Source organism: Castor canadensis, chromosome 2 (genome assembly GCF_047511655.1).
Source record: "Castor canadensis chromosome 2, mCasCan1.hap1v2, whole genome shotgun sequence".
NCBI lineage: Eukaryota > Metazoa > Chordata > Mammalia > Rodentia > Castoridae > Castor > Castor canadensis.
In genome coordinates, this window is record NC_133387.1 from 78,065,461 (window position 1) to 78,085,925 (window position 20,465).

General features: G+C 33.3%; 1 protein-coding gene across 3 annotated transcripts in view; it reads right to left on the reverse strand.

The window, feature by feature from the left end:
* Positions 1 to 239: 239 nt before the first annotated feature.
* Positions 240 to 20,465, reverse strand: part of Snx13 (sorting nexin 13) — a 128,859-nt gene continuing 108,633 nt past the window's right edge. The window contains exons 20-27 of one of the 3 annotated variants that reach the window (XM_074065087.1): positions 19,466 to 19,576; positions 17,744 to 17,905; positions 16,027 to 16,098; positions 13,773 to 13,918; positions 13,461 to 13,529; positions 11,327 to 11,439; positions 8,688 to 8,729; positions 240 to 2,242 (exon numbers count right to left, since the gene is read on the reverse strand). In XM_074065087.1, the coding sequence (XP_073921188.1) occupies positions 2,235 to 2,242; positions 8,688 to 8,729; positions 11,327 to 11,439; positions 13,461 to 13,529; positions 13,773 to 13,918; positions 16,027 to 16,098; positions 17,744 to 17,905; positions 19,466 to 19,576 (723 nt within the window). In that variant the 3' untranslated portion in view covers positions 240 to 2,234. Of the gene's footprint in view, positions 2,243 to 5,239; positions 8,730 to 11,326; positions 11,440 to 13,460; positions 13,530 to 13,772; positions 13,919 to 16,026; positions 16,099 to 17,743; positions 17,906 to 19,465; positions 19,596 to 20,465 lie in introns of those variants that run through there. The other 2 variants (XM_074065088.1, XR_012445227.1) reach the window with 2 other exon arrangements.

Genomic DNA, 20,465 nt, shown 5'->3' on the forward strand with positions numbered 1-20,465 from the left:
ACTAGTCCCATTCTAAGTCATCTTATCTCAGTTGTACCAACACAGGTGATCCAAGGGGCTCATGACTAGCAAAGACATTCTTACTATTCAGGGAATTACAGATATTTAGTCTACCTACAGGGAACCATGGACAAAGGGCAAATTCTTTATTATGCATCAAAGTTTATGACAGTTTTATTAACCACCCAAGCCATGAAATAACCCAAATGTCCTCCAACTGGTAAATCGATAACATAAACTTATCTATCCATACAATGAAATTTTATTAACAAAAAGATACAACAACAGATAAATTTTCAAAACATTTTTTTACATAGGCATTTGTAAATAGGATTAACTATCAATATGGCATCATCTTATGATCTGTAAACATCAGAGGAATGAATTCTTTTTCATAAAGCCACAATTCAGTTCAGGGTTTTACAACCTCAGTGCATTTGACATTTTGGACTAGCTTGTTCTTTACTGGCATTGCATGGTACTGTAGGATGTTTAGCATCATCCCTGGCCTCCACCCATTAAAATCCAGGTAGAAACTTCCCAGGTTAGTACCATCAAAAATGTCTCCCAGCATTCCCAAATGTTCCATGGGAGTAAAACTATAGTTGAAAATAAACTTTTTACATTTTCATAATCTTAAATACTTTGTACAGACAAAATTAACTTACTTGATTCATTCAAACACTTTAAAGAAAAAGATTCATGGTGTTCAAATTAGCCATCCTATAAGAAAATGTAGCCAAGTTTTACATAAATTAGAAACTTCACAGTGATACTGATTTTTCACACCAGGGCAAAGACATCTTAAGTCAAAATTATCATATCTATCTAAGTATTCATTTTGTTTAGCAATATTACCTACACTGTTTCTACATATATACATCAAAATATAAAGATTTTGTATTTTATTTAAAAATACTAATGGTGTTCGCATTCTTCTTGCAGTCATTTGATAAAATATGTGTATCTTTGTTTCTGTATTCTAGCAATTAAGGCCATTTATTTTAAATCACCACTAAATTTTTCCATCTATCTTTGTTACCAGTTATTTGAGTTTCTGTAAATGCCTAGGCAAACTTACCTATCTTTTTTTTAACTTTCTGAAAATTATTTGGTTTTCTTAAAACTTTTTAACTTAGTCCTACTAAGACTGCTTATGTCAATCAAAATAGTTTCCACAGAACTTAAGAGATCTTAAAAATCTATACTATTTAGCTCTGAGATAAGCACATTTAAAAAATATTCCACACTCAAACAATGGAAGAATTTTATCCAATTCCTGGGGTGGACATGCTACAGGAGTTTAGTGATACAATTCTTCCCATTTCAGTGTATGTGTATGTATGTTTTTAACACTAAATTTCTTTATTTTTTGGGGGGATATACTGGAGTTTAAACTCAGGACCCCATCATTGCTAGGCAGGTGCTCTACCACTTGAGCCATGCCCTCAACTCCAACACTGAACCTTTTTCCATACCTTTATCTGGTTCATTTTTTAAAACAGGACTTTTTTATTTTAGAAGAAAAATCAGACTCTTAACATCATTAAGGTTGTCTATAAAGTCACAAATTCCAGACAATTTGTGACAATGGAAATAATCATCCCCAATTTGCAGATTCATTCCACTACATATATATTCTGATATACTAACTGTTATAAAAACTAAGGGAAATTTGTTAAGTCTCAAGTCCTTACTCAAAAATTTTTGAATTTTTTCTTAAATCTTTGCATGCATCCTCTATTTAATAATTTGGTTTTGAATTATCTCCAGTAGTGCATATAAATGACCTATTTTTGTACCTAATTAGATTCTAAGGGGTTAACAGACAATAAAATGGGTGACTGCCAGTTACAAATACAAGGATTATAATCATAAACATTTGTAAATGGCTACTTTTCTTTTGCAAGGTCTCTCTCTCCCACACACACAACACACAAAATTAGTAGTACTGCCTTTACAATTTCACTCACAAATCAAAAACTAGAGAAAACTTACCAATTTATTGTAGGCGACCCCTCCCCCTCAAAAAAAATCACAAGGAACTTTCTTCCTAGTAAGCACAAAAACTGTTTTTTCTTTTTTTTGACTGTTTAAGTTCATAGTACTGTGTCAATCAGACAAATATGGAGGACTCTGCCATTGTGAGAAAAAACTGGTGTAGATTATAACTCAAACTTCTTAATCCTACAGGTGAAAGCAGTTGTTGGCTGGACTGAAATGCCAGTAGATGTTTAGAGTCCTACAGATGGGCAAACAAGACAGACATGGTTACTTGACAGAGAATCAGACCAAAAAAATTAGCTTCCCAACTGTGTAATAATCTTGACCAAGACCCAGAAGATCAAGGGAGAGAGGGAGGGAATGAGGGAGAGTGTGTGTGTGTATAGTGTATGTGTGTGTATATGTGTGTGTTTGGGGGGAGAGGTTAAAAACATTCAGCAACAGCACAAGTTCTAATTGTTTAAAGAGGTTCATTCCTGGAGACCAGGTTTTCCTGGTGGCCAATGAGGGGCATTTCATAGGCAAAGCCATCTTAGAACTGGAATCACATAGCATCCCAGTGTACCAACCACCTGTCAAAGGAAAATTTAAGAGACAAGAGCATTTAAGAAGACAGTTTACTTGCTAAGAAGACTACAAGGGAATTTTCAGGCTTTATCAGGGCTGACTTACAAATAAAATGGGAATTTTTTTTTTTGAAAGAAAGTTATTGAAAGAAAACTTCCACATGTACAAATGTTAGTAAATTAAGAGTACCAAAATTACTCAGTTAACAACCTGGTTAGGGAAAAAACAAACGGCATATTTTTTTTCATGTAATCACTGAACACACATTTCCAAAGACATCAAAAAACTACTTTTTTTTTTTTTATCTTGGGAAACAACTTTCTTTTCCTTCCTACGGAATGCTTACTTAAATAACAGCAAGGCAAAATATTTAAAAGTTTTGCTGTAGTAGTCCGTCCCCCACCCCACTTTCAAAGCAGAGTTTGGGAATTACATTTACATTCTCCCTGTGGGGCAAGCCACAATTTGTTCAAACAGAAAAGACACTGAGATATCCAGAGTTGAAGACTTCAGTCCCTACTTTATCCTGCTTTTAACTGAGAGTTTACATAAGTTCTCAACCAATGGCCATTGTGCCCCCAGACATCATTTGGCAATGTCTGGAAATATTTTTGGTTGTCGTAATTAGGGGAAGAGAAGTACTACTGGCATTGCCCAATGTATTGATCCCAGGGATACTTGTAAATATAGTGCAAAACATAGCTCCTAACAAAGAATTACGTGGCCCAAAATATCAATAGTGCCAGTCTTAAGAAACCATGGCAAGAACCAGACCACATGAGTTAAGTTCTGTGTGAGCACCTTCTAATAACCTTTATTGGAAATATACAATACATTCCTCCAGATTCCTGGATTGCAATATCCATATCAATGGAATATTCTTTCCTTTTATCCACACCTAAATTTTAGCCATTTCTTTGGATCAAAGTATACAGTTGTGCAGAAGAGTTAACAGAAGTGGCTTGGCTGTTGTCCTTTGAAAGAAGGCCTGCTGACAAGGTTGAGCCTCATTTTCAGGTGTCTCAGAACTTAGATTTTAGGAGTGTTCCCATTAATTCCCCAAACTGTTAAAAATAGCTCATTAAGTCTAAAATGTACAAAATTACGGTTCATGCTGAAGACATGCTTTTCTTAAGTGCCAAGCAGAGAGTGCCTAAATGATCTGACTCCAAATAAAAAACCATAGGCCTAAAGTCTCAAATAAGCTTTCCTGGTTGGGAACAATTCTCACATATTGTCCCACCTCCTTGCTGGGAGTTAAGAGCATTTTGTGTCCCTTGATTGGGAGAGTATGGTTGTAAGCTTGAGCCTGGTTTCTCCCATACTCTGTCCAATGCACCTTTTTTCCTTTGATCATATTCTTTTGCTGCAATAAATCTTAGCTGTATGATTTTCTGCTGAGTTCTGTGAATCCTTTAATGAAGTAGTATGGAAGTGTCTGGGTGGACTTCTAACTCCTTTGTGTTATTATTTCATTCCACTTTTGATATGTAAAAAACCATTACCACCTGGTATGTAAAAGTCCATTATCATTTACACATTTTACACATTTCCCATACACTGCATTGGTAAAAACATGAGTATCAAATATATTATATGCTATTTTACACACATACACACACACACACACACACATCCTATAGAATGAAATGCATATTTCTTTGCTCCTCTTGCAGTTTCTAGTTACCACTGTTTTGATTACATCAACAAAATCCTTGGCAAGTACCTTTCCCAGTTCTCATGAAAAGCATCCTATCATTCCTCACTGAGTTTCTTATCCTGGTACTCACAGCCAAGCTGTAGCTCTAATATTTGCTCTGGCTGTTAACTTTCCACATTTTCCCTTTTCCTCCCAAGACTGAATATTCTATCTAACAGTAGGTTAAAAACAAATCTTTGTATTGTAAATTCATTAATTTTTCAATCTAGTTTATATTCCTTAAAGATGTTACAACTTTTTTTCTCCCCTACTAATACCTTTCAAACGTTATTCCTTGGGAACATGGCCCTCAAACTGTTTAAGTCAAAACATTCTATGGTTAACAAAGTTTGGAAAATTAAATAAGCAAAGTTAAACAGATTTCTCAGAGCCTTTGATATAATTTTAATTATGAAGGAACATTTTTGCACTTTGGATAATTCAGTGTGTAATAAGTAGGGAGTCCTGTGTAAGTTATTCCCTGCTGAGGTAGCAGTTGTCATATCTGAGGTCTGAGAAGTTCTGTGGACACCACTCTCAGAAGACTATGAATATTATGACGAACAAGACATTGATACATAGCTAAGTGTTGAATCTGCATTTTAGAACAGAAAGTATCTCAAATAGTCAAAACATGAATTTAAAATGACATTAAGTAAAACTGTGTGGATTACCTAATTGTAGATCTTTCTGTCTATGGGAAAAGGACTATAATTCTACATGATAGGAAAATATGAAGTTTCTTTAACATCATGGTAGTAAAGTATTTGTACTATAAAAGGAAAAATTAAATTCAGGTAACACAAGTAATCACTCAATAGCTCAACAGCTCATCAAATACCATCCTGGAACTTGAAATTCTCAGTTTCTAAAATAAAAATAAAATACACACAGATCATAAAAATAAAGACTACTGAGCAAACATTTTTTAAAGTAAAGCAAAAGTATATTACTAAATAAACAACAAAACTGTTTGTTAATACTTTATTAGTATTTTCTAATGGACAGAACATAACGCCAACCAAATAAAATTTTTAATCTTTTTAGTTAATAAAAATAACTGATATTCTGATTGTTTCTTCTTTGTTAAAGAAGGAAAGTATTGATAGAACAGTTAGGCACACAGTTGACACTTCACTGTACAATGATATGCACAAGGTATCTTTTAACAATTATAGTCCTAAAATGTGCTCTTTATATTTTTTCCCTTGTAATACAGGAGCCATGCTCCTATAAGCAAAATTTAGTACTTTACAAGGAGTGACAAAAAGACTTTTAAAACAAGTCCTTAAATAAGAGGATGCAGCAACAACAGAATGTAAGTTGTTGGGGTTAAGAAGATAGTTTAAACTATATCTCAAAACATTAAAAATTCATTTATTTTACAATTACTCAAATACACATGCATTAAATGAAAATATTGCACAAAATTAAAATTTTAGATTGTGAAATTTATACTGTTATTTTTTTTAAAAATTGGTACACTTCCTGGTAGCACTTAACTGTTTTATTTTATCCAAACACCAGCAGCACAAACTTAAAATGAGCTAACTGAAATATCCAAGAAAGTTTTAAATGTTTTTTTGTTTAAAAAAATTAAGGCTAACCAAGTGCATCCATTGGTCAATGGCACAATTGTTTTCAGCAACTATTAGGAACACCCTAATTATAGGAAATGCTCATCTCAGTGCTATATTTAAATCATACAATCAATTTTTAGGTGAATAAACTATTATGGTTCTAAGTAGTTTACATGTTACCTCCTAAATCAGAACACCCAAACAAAGAATGATTAATTTTGAAGGTTTTTGCCTAAAGGCACCACTGACTTAAAAACACATTCAAAAATCAAATATCAGGAGACATAAAGCCTTTTCATGAATATCCATATATGCAATAAATGCATCAAATGTAATATTAATCATAGTACACTGTACTTGACTCATGGGTTAAATATTTTACACACAGCTTGACCAAGTCATTCAAAAAGTATTTCTAATTTTAGCATGACCACGGCTCTCTCTGATGTAAAACACAGATGTGCATAGAGAAGATGCACCACTGTTACAGACTACCATTTGACATTTCTGTTCTTGAAATATAAACTCTTTTAAACAAGTATTACCTTAAAAATCCATTTACTCAAATAATTTTTGGTATGAGTGCAGTTTTCTTGCAGGGCTCTACTAGGAAATTTGCAACCTTACATGACCATTTTTTCCCTGGTTTGAAGGCCAGTTTTCTTCACATTATACAGAAATGGTTGTTCACATGTACACTCTAAGCTCTTACATGAATTCTTCTGTATACATACATTTAGATTTATTCATGTCAAAAATATACAAATGGGCAGGGGTATATATGAAAATCATTGCACTTATGGTAATGTTGATGCTTCCTACAGACATGTTTAACATATCCCACTTTTAAAGCACAGGGAAGGGCTGGGGCAGGGAGATACACTGAGTAGAAGAAATATGTCTTTCACCAGAGCTTCTAGAACCTTTTCTCACTTGTAAGTTGCAGTGAAAGAGACTTCACTTATATAATTCTGAAGACATGCAACACATGCTGGATATTTGCATACTACAAGTATGCACAACAGCATTATTAATAAATATGATTATTATAAAGCTTTAAAGGAAGGCTTTTTTTCTGTTAATAGGCTTCACTTTGTACGTAAGATCTAAGTGAAAACAAGACATTAATGCCTTGTTCCAATCTTAAAGCTCCCAAATAACTGGGATACCAATACTCTGTCCCTTTATCTGAAGCACCCAAACATTCTTTTAATACCAGGATACTGGCTCAGTGTTCTGAGAAGTAGCTTCACTATTTTAAGGTTTTAGTGTTAAATAGGTTTAAAACAAAAAAAAGCAGGTACATCCAAACATTTAGTCAATGGAAATATTTAAGATGATGCAGAAATTCTGCATACAAGGGATATGAAGACTATCAAGATGGACATAATGAAGAAAAAATTAGGAATTGCAGAGGCTTCAAAACTGGAAAAAGTATTTTGTTTTGTTGTTATAAAATTATTTTAGGGACTTAAATGTAATACACCAAGGGGTTTTGCATACTAGCTTTATTTAGAATTTTACATTATGCGAAATATAAATAAAAGCATATTTTAAAAATAATAGTTGTTTTCATTATTTATTTTTATATATGTACACATAATAGAATTAAGAATTTGTATTTTTACATATGACTAACAAGTTCATTAATCCTCTGATCTGCTATTTTTGTAGTTATCTAAGGCATATCTAGATCACACAATTTAAAATTATCATATGGTAACTTCCAATAGAGTAATATTTTCTTTTAATTTGCCTATTTTTAGAAGAACAGAATGTATTTGGCAGTTCTTCCAACAAATTAATCCCTCCTGTATAATCAGTAATCTGTTAAAAGATAAAACTAGTAATTTTGAAACTTAAATGAGAACTACCACATGCTTCTTTTTGCACATAGAATGCCAAAAGAACACTTGACAACTGAGTACCATAAGAGCAAAAGAGAGCCCTTATAGCACAGAAGAATTAGTTAAAATCTGTTCTATACCAATGAATAATAAACCTAACCAAATTCAGTTTTTGATTGGTTTTATTTTATACTGTCTTACTTTATGTCACAAAACCTTAATTGAGCAAAAAGGTTATTTCATACTTGAAGGGCATTCTGTCACTTTTCCCAGACCTGAAACAGTTGTTCCAAAGATCATTAGTCACCTGGCTAACCCACACGATACCAAAATGCTGACACAGACCTACAGAATCATTAGGCAAAACCTCTCTCCAAATCGTACATTGCCGTCTCCAACTTTTAAAACAAATTAGTCAATTTGAATCATGATTTTGTGCTTTCCTTAGCTCTCGTATATACACTCTGGCACTCTGTCATTACTGGAGAATGCTGATTAGTTTGAAACGGAAGAGACCAACTCCATTCTTGCATGAGATGGGGGCAGTATCCTCTCAATGTTGCAAATTATGCACCAAATCATTTCAGACACAGAAATCTCTCTTGGTAGTGGCTGGATTACAGACGAGAATGAGAAGAACCAAAGTCTTATGGATGTATTAATAATCTATTTTGAAACACTAAAAGACTGGTGCAGACCCAACAGTATATGAATTAAGCCCCAGAAGATCTGTCCATACCATCAATCCTGGACAAAATGAACACCAGCTTCATAGATTGGAGTGTCACCTTTTCTGTAAAGAAGGCGCTTGAGTAGTTTGAAGTTTCTGTTTATATTTCTGCATCTGCTTTGACCGTGAATGCAGTTTGTTGAAAAGTTCACGGAATTTATACTGTGGAAATAAGGTTTCTAAAAAGCCTTCCAAGAAGACATAAACCATTCTCCTATTTAATTGGTTGTGCTGAAACATTTCAAAAACACGAAGAATACCTTTTCGTGTTGTCTCAGCTCCAATAATGTGCTTCAGTTCATCTAAATGATAAGAGGAAAAACACACACAATTCATTACTCAAATAAAGGAAACATGCTTAAACCATGTAATGTACACAGCAGACTAAATGATAAACAACAGGCACTTAATGAGTTTTAGTTATGTATCATAACTAAAATTTATACTGTATATATGGATGCATCTACCATCCACTTACATAATAGATACTGGGAGATAATACAGGAGAAAGAGTTAGGATCCATACTCAGATATTCCACATTACAGTCTCTTAATACCCATGTGATAACAGCCCTGACTGTTTCCCCCTTTATTAAATGGGGATTTCTAATAGATGTAAGAATTTTAAGACTTTTAATATGGCAGTGTAAAAAGTGATTTGTAAACTCTAAAACACTTCACTACATCAAATAAACAATGAAAAATGCTGGAAGGAAACAAACTCATGCATGATTATGAATCAAGTTTTACTGAAATGCAACAAAAAAACAGAAAGACCCCCAATACATTAATCTTAAAAAAAACTGATTTCAAAAAACTTGCAGCATAGTAACAATGCCATAAAAAATACTAGAAATACAGAGATGTTTATAGTGAGATAATAAGGAAAGATTCCCTTCACAGAAATGACAACTCTACTAGACTTTTCTAGAGCATTATATTGATAGATAGAAAATGATGAAGGATTAGCCTTGGTGGAGAGAACACCAGTGAATGAAAAGGGAACAAAGCATATTAAAAAAATGAGGGTAGAAATATCTGGCTGAATTTTAGAATTCCTGGAAGAGAAGGTGGAGAAAAGGATGGAAAAGCAAAGGTGCTAGGACTATTATGGCAAGCAAGTTGGGAGCTTACCCATTGGCAATGCAAAGTTACTATAGATATTGGAGTACTAGACTACCACCTATGATTATTCTCAAGTTATTCATAATTAGGGCCCTAAAAGCATAAATATTATTTCAATGCTCTAGAAAGAAACATGCACTCTCCCAAAGATACGTATCTAACTAAGGGTGCAACATAGTTTAAAGCAAATATGTTGGTAATTTACTAAAAAACAAGCAAGGAATTAGACATATATAAAATCATATACTTTGATAATTATTCTTCAGGTAGGATTTTCACACCAATGTCATCTTCTTGAGGAGTCTTCCCTGGTCATCCTATCCACAACTGCAATTCACCTGACACTGCCTATTCACTTTCCTTAGATTATTTTTCTCCTTCGTACTTACCACTATGTAACATACTACACTTTATTTACTTGTTCTGTTTGTGGTGTCCCTCTAATCAAATGTAAACTTCAAGAAAGTAAAGAAACATGTAAGGAACAGTGTCCAAAACATGATAAACTTTCGATTAAATATTTAGTAAGTGAATTCAGATTTCTTCCAACTGCTTAACTGAGTCAGTCTATAGCACAACCTGATTTACTACAATGGCATATTAAATAATAGATCCTGAGATATTATTTCTTCTTATTGTTCTAAAATGTCGTCTTGGCTTTACACCACCAAATACAACAGAGTATAGCAAAGAATAAAGAACCATCTGGCAGATCTTTAACTTTATTGACAGAAAACTGATCACTAAAATTTTGTGATGCAATTACAGTATTAAGTTACAAGAAAACAAAATAGGTACGGTATAGCACCAAAAAACTTAAAAATGAATCTTGTCCATTCTCTACATTTATAATTAAAACACAGAGAAAGATATCTGGGCATTTTAAAAGATATTCATAAAAAAGAATGGCCCAACAACCAGAAAGAATGGCCAATGTGTACACATGTATGTAAGTGGAAAAATGAGACCTCATGAAAATATTCCAGGAATGGGGGAAGGGGGCGAAGTCACGTATGATATATTTTAAGAACTTTTGTAAATGCCAAAACATACTCCCAGCACAATAAAGAAAAAAAGAAAATGGGTCAACAACCAAATAGAATGGCTTCTTGAACACAAAAACCCAATGTTCATATTACATAGCCTTTCTCACTAAGAGAAGACAAAAGGGACAACGTAAATCTAAGTTAATGAGGTACTTGTATCCTAAACAAGTAACTCATAACAGGTCAAAAAAATGCTGCTATGTATGCTCTCTGTGGGATTATGTTCTAAACAATAAAGATTAATAATAGACCAAAATCAGTTGTTTCTATGTAAATGGACTTTGTTCTCCTAAGTAGAACATTCTTTTTGAAAGATTCATACTTCATATTTTCATTAGCCCATTAACCTGTCACATATTTTCTTTATTTAATAACTTAATTCCCAAAACGTCTGAAGGCAGCAAAGTGAAGAAGTCAAAAGTACAAGCTTTTGAATCACTCAAAGATGAGTCGGAATCCTGTTACTTACCAACTACATCTTGAGAAGATTACTCTGAGCTTCTATTTTCTCACACAAAAAGCTGTGGTGTTAATAGTGACTCACTTCACACAACTTTTAAAAGAACTAGGTAAGAATATATGAGAAATGCCTAGCATAGTCCCTGGTATACAGTTAGCCATCAAATGAGAGTCACCATAACAAAAAAAATTTAGCAAGACCAGCAGGACCAATACCAAAAATTCAGAAGTACAAAATTAATGAGCTTTAATCAAACATGTTCACTCACCTGGCATAATTGCAAGTAATTTAGTTTTTCCTGCAATTCTTGTTCTCATTCGAATAGCTTTATCTCTGCATGGAACAGTCTCTGCTAAAATGCCATTTGGCCAAAATGCATCTCTAAGAAGATTGAATAAAATTTTTAAACGTTTTCATTTTCTAATGATACAAATTGATAAAGTTATTCCAAATTTCTATAGAAAACACAAATGCAAACAGAAAAACAAAACATTTCTAAAATCTTAACTAGGTATAATGATATTCAACAAACATCACCTAAGTGCAGGATTTAATTGGAGGTATGAAAAGATACACACAAGAAAAATAACAGATAAATTCTACCCTTTAATAGTGCATAAATACTAACAAAGTCAATGAAATGGAATAGACAGACAAACCGATCAAAGCTGTATAAACTCAAAAGAGGACACTTACTTGAGTGAAATTCTCATCCAAATATGACTCATGACATCTTGAATTTGGATACCTTAAACTTTTAACACCTACCCTCCCTCAGTCATGTCACTCTACTATCTTTGTAACTAGAGCAAACATGACACTAAATTCTATGCTCACAACTTATAAATGAATTGAGTACAGTGGTCTTTTATACATGCAACAATCCATTCTCCTTCATGTTTATAGTGTGCTTGATTTCTACTCCCGAATGTATGGTCCAAAGGCAGGAATTAAGCGTAGTATCTGTGCCTCCATCTGGACATACTTGGTCTGAAGGAGAGAGACTCCCTAGAGTTCTTAATCTTGTATTAGAAACACCTGGGAGCTTTAAACAATCTTAATTGTCCAGGCCTTCCACCTGGTTAACAAAGAGAGCTTTCTCTAAAGAAGGGATTCAGGCACTGTTAAAGCTCTCTAGGTGATTCCAATGTGCAGCCAAGGCTGGGAATCACTGTTACAGAACATCATTCATGGCTTGGCATGGTGGCTCACATCTGTAATCCCAGCTACTTAGGAGGTGAAGATAGGAGTACTGCAACTAAAGAACCATCCTGGAAAAGTATGTGAGACCCTATCTCAAAGAAAAAGCAGGGCATGGTGGTTCATATCTGTAACCCCTGCTACACAAAATGTGTACACAGAAGGATCCTAGTCAGATGCCAGCAATGGTAAAAGGCACAAAGCCCTACCTGAAAACTAAGTAAAGCAAAGGGCTGGAGGTTTGGCTCAAGTAGTATAGAACTTGAGTAGCAAGCAGAAGGCCCCGAGTTCAAATCCTAGCACTGGAAAACACCATTCCCCTACCCCAACATAACATCCTAGGGCAGGTAGTCCAACTCTTAGAAATATATGGATCTAGGAGGGAGAAACTTCCCTTCAGAGAAGAAAAATCAGATTGCTCCCTTTCCATCATGACAGCCTTTGGGAAAGTTCTTCTTCTTTAATAACAAAATAGACACACAAACACACCTACACCTACCTTGTAGAATAGGGTAAATCAGAAAGCATAAAGTGCTGGGCTCAGTGCCAAGCACACAGCTGGTGTTCAATACTGACAGTTCCTTTCTGGCTCCCTTTCCTTACCTTCAATGTACGTGATCCCATGAAATTTTATGCATCGCTTGTCTTCACTTTTACATTTACTTCTTGACCATCTATGTACACTCTGAGGAACTGCCTTTTACCTCTCATTCCTCGATGACTAGCAGAGTGCTAGGCACACAAGAGGGGCTTATTCATGAACATATGATGCTTAATCTACATTATCATCAAAGGTGCAAATAGCCATACCATGGCCAGATTTTTTTTTTTTAAACAATTTCACTTAAAATCAAGGCTAGTAAGTACAACTGAGAAACACTAATCCCCCAAATTAGGTATTTGATGATACGGCTGTGCCATTTCTATCTAATATTTCAATTAACTTAAAGCCCTAATTCTGTGGTAAAATGTAGCCTATCATTTTAACATTTTTCTTTTATACTTTTCCTATTCTGGCTTTAGAAAACAAAGATGAATAGGTCAATGGGAAGGTGTTTATTAAAAATTTTTAAAATCTTTGCTCTACAATGATGACTAAAACCAACTTTATGGGCAGGAAAGAAAAGCAGTGAAAGTTAATTAGTTGTAACAATGCTAAACTCTGTACTACCTGAAAGAAGTGACTGTGTCTTAAGATATACCTGAAACGTTTCACTGAGTCGGCTACTTGTTCAGGTGAAGTCATCCAATCAACATGGTCAACTATTTTTCTGAAAGTAAAGAAAATTAAATGAGTAAGCTTAATTTGTAAATTGAATAAACACCACTTTCGTGGAGTAAACAGTTTAGTTTGGGTATAATCATCTCTGAGAGCAGGAGACTGCTTTCATTATCTTCCTAAAAGGTCCAAAGGAGAAATTCTCCCATGAAGGTTGAACAATCTACCTCCTGAAGTAAAAGGTAGTAAGATCAGACTGGGGGGGAGGGAGGTAGACGGAAGAAAAATGTGGTACCTGTTAATAGTATCACCATAGGTAGCTCTTATCAACTGTTGAAGTAGATTTTTGATATTCCTTCGCAACCACTGATTTCTCTCTTTCAAGTCAAATACTTCATCCATTAGAAGCAGCATTACCCTAAGTGGAATATTGTCATCCACCTGACAAAATATGAGAAGAAATCAGAATAAATTTGTTGGAGTTAGTTATCTGCTATGAATGGCTACTTTTACAAAATGGTTGCCATTGTTTTAATAAACCAAAACAAATTATAGTCTTCAAGATCTGACATTTCATTCTAATTTAGAATAAATATCTCTAATAGTCACTTTTACAAAATACAGAAGTTTTATAATCCTATAATGATGAATAAATACTAAGGTTATAGTTGTTTTGTTTTTTAAATTTTGGAGTTCAAACCAACAAAAAAACTGTTCAAAGTGGATTCAAGACTATATTAGGAAAAGATAATTTTGCTCTCCCAACTTTTAGCAGAGGATGTATTAGTTTAATGAAATAAATGTTAGATTCTCTGCTTATGTTCCAATGCATTTTTCATAATATTCTTAATATCTGTGTTTAATAACTACTTAAAATTACCATACTTTTATTATTGGAGTATTCAACTAATAACGTAAAAAGTAATGGAAGATAACTGGAATGCTCTGGTGTAAAAAATATATATGAAGCAGGGAACAGTTACAGACTGAGGACTACATATTGTTTCCAATAATTTTATAACGGTTTTCCACTAAGATACTGTCCAATTATTTCCTTGTCAATGTTGTAATTTAGGTATTGAGAAAAAAACATGAGCTGTACATTTTCATTATCAAGTTGTAAACATTTTCTTAATGCACGTTCCACTCTACAAATTGGGAGCTTATACAAAAAAAACTACGGGGGAGAGGTAAACTTATTTCATTACTGAGGCAGAAAAAAATATTGCTTGATTCTCTGATAAAGTATGTTTACGTAAGTTTGGTACCACAGGACAGTTACAATAAAAACTTAAACTGTAAACACCACATATCAAAAGATATGCTGCTACCGCACAATCAAAACTCATAAGAGTATTCTAAAAAAAGCAAAAGTTATTATTTTTAAGATAGCTTCTCCTTAACAGAACAGAGTCCAGAAACAGACTCAAACATATATGATAACCTAATCTGTGATAAGACAGAAACACAGTAAAACTGGACCCACATCTCAATGCAAATACAAAATCAATCCCAGATAAAGTGGAAATCTAAATGTTAGCATAGATAGGACAACATCTTTGCGACCTTGTGGTAAAAGCAGATTACATATAGAATACACCAAAAGCAGCACAGGAAATAAAAGGTATTACACAGACATTCAGACACAAACAGCCTTAACAACGACCTCATACCCAGATTATATGAAGTACTCCCACTAATCAAAAAGACAAAGACCACTAACCCAACAGAAAACAGGCAGAAGTTCTAAATAGACACATTAAGACAGGATGCTAACTGGTCAATACACATAAGAAAAAGGTTCAGCATTTCAGTAGGCATTAGAGAAATGTGCGCCAACATCAAATACAACAATCAGAATGGCTAAAATTAAAAAGACACAAAATATTGGGTATTGGTAGTGTGGGGTAGTGAAACTGTCAAGTACCACTGGTAGCACTCTAAGTGGTACAAGCAATTTGAAAAACTTTGGCAGTATCTCCTAGAACTGAATTTATGCATACTTTGACTACGGAATTTCATTCATAAGCACAGACTCAACAGCAATGTATACTCATTTTTTAAATCATAAGATGTATACTAGAATAAGATGTATACTAGAATTTTCAAGGAGTTCTATGAAAAATATAGGTAAATATTTCCAAATTTACAAAATGAAATACTACAAAGCTTTAAGAATAGAGAAACTATAATCACACAAAAGCAGCACAGAAGAGTATCATAATGTTGAGCAAAGAAAGCCAGAGTAGGTCCTTTAAATTTTATTTATATAAAGTAAAAAAGCAAGTAAAAATTAAGATTGTGATTGTCCTTGGTTGGGGACAGGAACATGACAGGAAGGGAAAAGAGGGGCTTTCTGGAATATCAGTAATTTTCTGTTTTCTGTGTGCTGATTATGAATATGTTTATCTTATAAGAATTCATTAAGCTTAACACAATGTATACATATGAATGATACATTTACATGCTGCATTAGAAAGTTAAGAAGGTCTGCCATGTGTGATTAGAAATAACAACTATTATATTCATCAAGTTTAAAATTAACTCACATTATCGTCAAGTTGAGCTGAGACTCGACAATGTTCAGGATCTGAATCAGTCTTTGTAATTAAGGGAGGCACCTAAAATTTAAAAAAGGCAAACACACAAAGTAGAGTGTGAAAGAACACAACATAATAATAAGCTAAAACAAGAACCAGCATTTAATTTTTGGTGCAAAACATAAGGAAAGTTTAACAATTTAGAATTTGAGAAAACCTTAAAAAAAGTTTATTTCATTTTCCAAAGTTCTTTTTTTCCTTTAAAAAAGAACTCGCTTTTGAGTTGGAAGGTGTGATGGTAACTTGTTAACTTGATTGGATAGAGAAGTGCCTAGAAGATTAGAAAAGTATCCCTTCTGGAGTGCCTGTGAGGGATGCGTTTGTGTTTCTGGAAAGGATTAACTAAGCGGGGAAGACCATCCTCATCCCATAGGCTGGGGCCCAGATGGAATAAAACAGGGGAACATGAGAAGGCTATATGCCAGCTAGTAAAGGCATATTTTTTTTTTCTTTCTCTTTCTCTCTCTCCACCATACACTATGAACTAAAAACCTCTGAAACCATGAGTCAAAATAAATCTTTCCTTCTTTAAGTTCTTTTTTCAGGCATATTGTTACAGTGATGGGAAAGCTAATAACAATAAAAGAGAGATTACTTAGTCAAACTCCCATACTGTGTAGAAGAATTTAAAACCAAGAAAACTTAAATGACTAGAAGACCAAATAGTTGGCATAGCCTAGGAACAGAATTCTAATCTTCTTTCTTACCATAAAGAGATCTTGATACAGAATTGATCAACTGTTAGATAAGTTAAAGATAAAGAAAAACAGAAAGACCACTGTCAGCATAGAAAAGACCATCAAGATCACCTACATTAACCCCTAAAATTATTAGACAAAAGTCTGGAAAATTATGATTTTTTTTTGAACAAGGTCAACCTGACAGAAGTGGTACTGCCACTCATTTCAGCATTACTGTACTTTTCCACAATTAAAAATAAAGATGAAGCATCAAAGAAAACATAAGAATTAATAGAGAAGTATGATATATACAGACTATTTTAGGAACTATCTTTTACATTAAGGAAAACCTGTGTTTACATATTTTCAAATATGTCTTCAAATTTGTTCAAATATGACCTAAGAAATAGGAAAAAATTATAGTAGCATAACTGGTTTTAAAAAAACCTTTATCTTAAAAAAGAACTGTGCCAAAATTATTTTCTTAAGATGTAAATTAGAAATGCAACAAACTACTTGGTCCAGCACCTTTATCTCCTAATGTTAAGAAAAAGCTTCTTGGGATTTAGATATAAACACAGTAATGGATGGATGCAGAGCCTGACCATGATAAAGGATTTCTCCTCCCTTTTTGATCTGGTGATACCCTCACTGTGTCAATCAAGAGAAATGAAGACATTATGTTTCCTGAGTGAACACTAGTAAACTCATTTGCAAATGGCACTTATTTGTTGTTGGCTTAGAGATTTATAGCATTACAGAATAAAAAATATTACAAAACAATGAAAGTGTTAACTTTATTCACTTTCAATATTTATTTTAAATGGATTTTAAAACTCTACCACAGGAGAGACTGATGAGGGACTGGATTTTTTTAGTATCTGTTTCTGATAAGAATTTACTCTCTTTAACTTTGGAAAGTTGCTCAATATATCTTAGTTGATTTAAAAAGTTTGCTTTAGACATTACTAAAAATGTCTTCTTACCTTGAAAAATGATTGCTTTATGTCTTGACCTAATCTTTCTGACATTTTGCCCATGTTGTCTGACATTTTAGTCATTCCTTCTGCCAAGCTATCAGGAAGGGATTTAACTGCATTTGAAACATTTCTCATAGAATTGCGCAGTGGATTTACAAAAGTGTCCATCTAAAGAGAAAAAAGATATTGCAGGATGACTTCATTGTATCAGAGTTGTTATTCAATGCAAAAACCTGGGAAAATATGGAATGCAACACATAGAAAGATACAATAATTCTCTAGCCTATTTTATGTTACTAAATTTTAAAAGTATAACAGAACTTGGATATGTTTTAAAATGAGTTCTCATACTCACAAATATGATTCAAAATTTGACTGATGAGATTACTGCTGGATGATTAATACACTTCTTTTTTTACATGGTTTTTCTTTTTTTGACTGAGTCTCATTATGCAGCCCAGACTGACTCTGAACTAGCTATCTAAACTATGCTGCCTCAAACTCACGATACTCAGCCTCCCAAGTGCTGGGATTACATGTGTACATCAACATACTCAGCCTCACTGTATTCCTATTAAAGAAATTCTCAATGAAAAAGTTTTCTAAAGCAGAAAATGATTCAAGTAGAATGAGTTATTACATACTTCCACAACTGAAAGTAACAATCAGATATCTTGAGTGAATACTTCAATCATTCATTTGGTGTGTGTGTGTGTGTTTCTGTTTGTCTGTCTATGTTCTAAACCCTGAAATTTATTATTAAAACAAAGCATTCAACTTAGAGATGTAAGCATCTAACATCCTAGAGTAATCATATGAACTTCTACTTATAATTATCAACTTCCTTATTTTGTATCAATTCCTCAATCATTTTTAAAAAGGCTACTTTTGAAGGAAGGAGAAAGAGTGATACAGAAGTCCTTTTCCTTTTTGAATTTTTATTTAAAAGTAGTCTCAGACTTAAAATCTTCTGCATTCCCTTCACCCACCTTCCTAGCTGCTTCTACTACTGGTGCTCCTCTTGCTGCTGCTACTATTAAGAGCCCACATTATTTAGAGGTTAATTATGTGCCACGTACTTCTAGACACAGAACAGTATCTTACTGATTCACACAATGCTCTCAAACGAAGAGTAACATCTTCATTTCTTGAGGTAACTAATGCTCAAGGTCATAGCTAATAAACAGCAGAGCAGGAATTTGAACCAAAGGCTGTCTGGTTTCGAAGTTATGCTCTTACCTACTAATCTATCTTGTCCACTTTGAGCAATCACTTCTTATTTTAATCTAGCATCTTACTCCAAGCACAGAACCTAAATCGTATTTTATTTACAATATTTAAAATGACTAAACTTTGACTTAAGAGTATAAATACTTACAGAACACATTCTATTTAGCATTTTTATAAGCCTTACTGCAAGTAAAAGGTACTTCTCACTTCTTGAGAATTTCCTTCTGAAGATAATGGAAAACTTTTCATAAAGCACTATTTTGAAAGTTAGTTTTTCTTTCAAGTTTCTACTAGACTTCAATCTACATGTAAAGATAAGTTTATATGTAGCAGATACTCTAATCAGTAGTACACTTACTAAAGCATAGAAGATAAACATGCCAAAGAACACTTAAAAATATCTTCTAATTTTAAAATATACAAATCTATATTTTTCTTTTATTAAAAAGAAAGTATAAAAACAGAGCTAAAAAGAAACCCAGTGCAATGGGTGCTTACCTTTCGAGCAAAGTCCCCTTTCCCTTTACTGTAGGCTTTGTTTTCAAGGAAATCATACACACAGTGAGCCAAAGCAGGGGACGCTTTCATCATTTCAGGAGTTAACAGTAACTAACAGGGGAAAAGGCATCTTAAATTGATAAGAGAATGGTAATTAACTACTGTTTATAATTTCATCTCATAAAAAGTTAAGAATGTAAAAAATTTTAATTTTATGCTAAAAAAAACCCATTACATAGTTAAAATAAAGTCACCAATAATTCTATTGTTAATTCTACTAAGTTTGGTGTACATTCTTTCCATGTGCTATTTTGACTTTCAGGCCATCTAATGTGAAAGTTGTCCAAATATATTTGTTATTCTATTTTCTGGCCTTACAGCTTATATTAAAACCATCCACATTAGAAAACTGTACTATTCATATACAATGCTAAAGTTAATATTGAGTAGAAATAGAAAGTATAAAAAAGAATACAAAGAAAAATTTTCAAGTGTTATATAAAGAAGTCCCAAACAACATACTGCTTTCACAACTGCTAATGAACTTAACATTGTAGCTTAGTTTTTTTCAGTACAACAAGTTGAATTCATTAACTAAAAAAAGTATATGGTACAGCCACATTCAAACATACCAGATTTGGAAAGGGGTAGTCATTTTGCAAATTTTAACTGATACAGACTTTAATGGAACTGAAGTTGGTACTTTTTACAAAGTCAAAATGTTTGATAAAGGTCAATAAACATCAGACATTCAGCTCTAAGCCAAGAAAGAATAATGGTGAATAATAGCAGAGATTTATGTTTTTGTTGTTCTTTCAGTATATAGTAACAACATGGAATAATAATTATGGTTGTAAACAAACCCAGTCAACAGCTATGAATATTCAAAAATGAGAAAAAGAAAACCTTGAAACAAAATATTCAGTACATTATTGAGTCTCCACTGCAACTATTCAACTCTGGTGTTTGTGAAAGTGGCCATAGACAATACAAATAAATA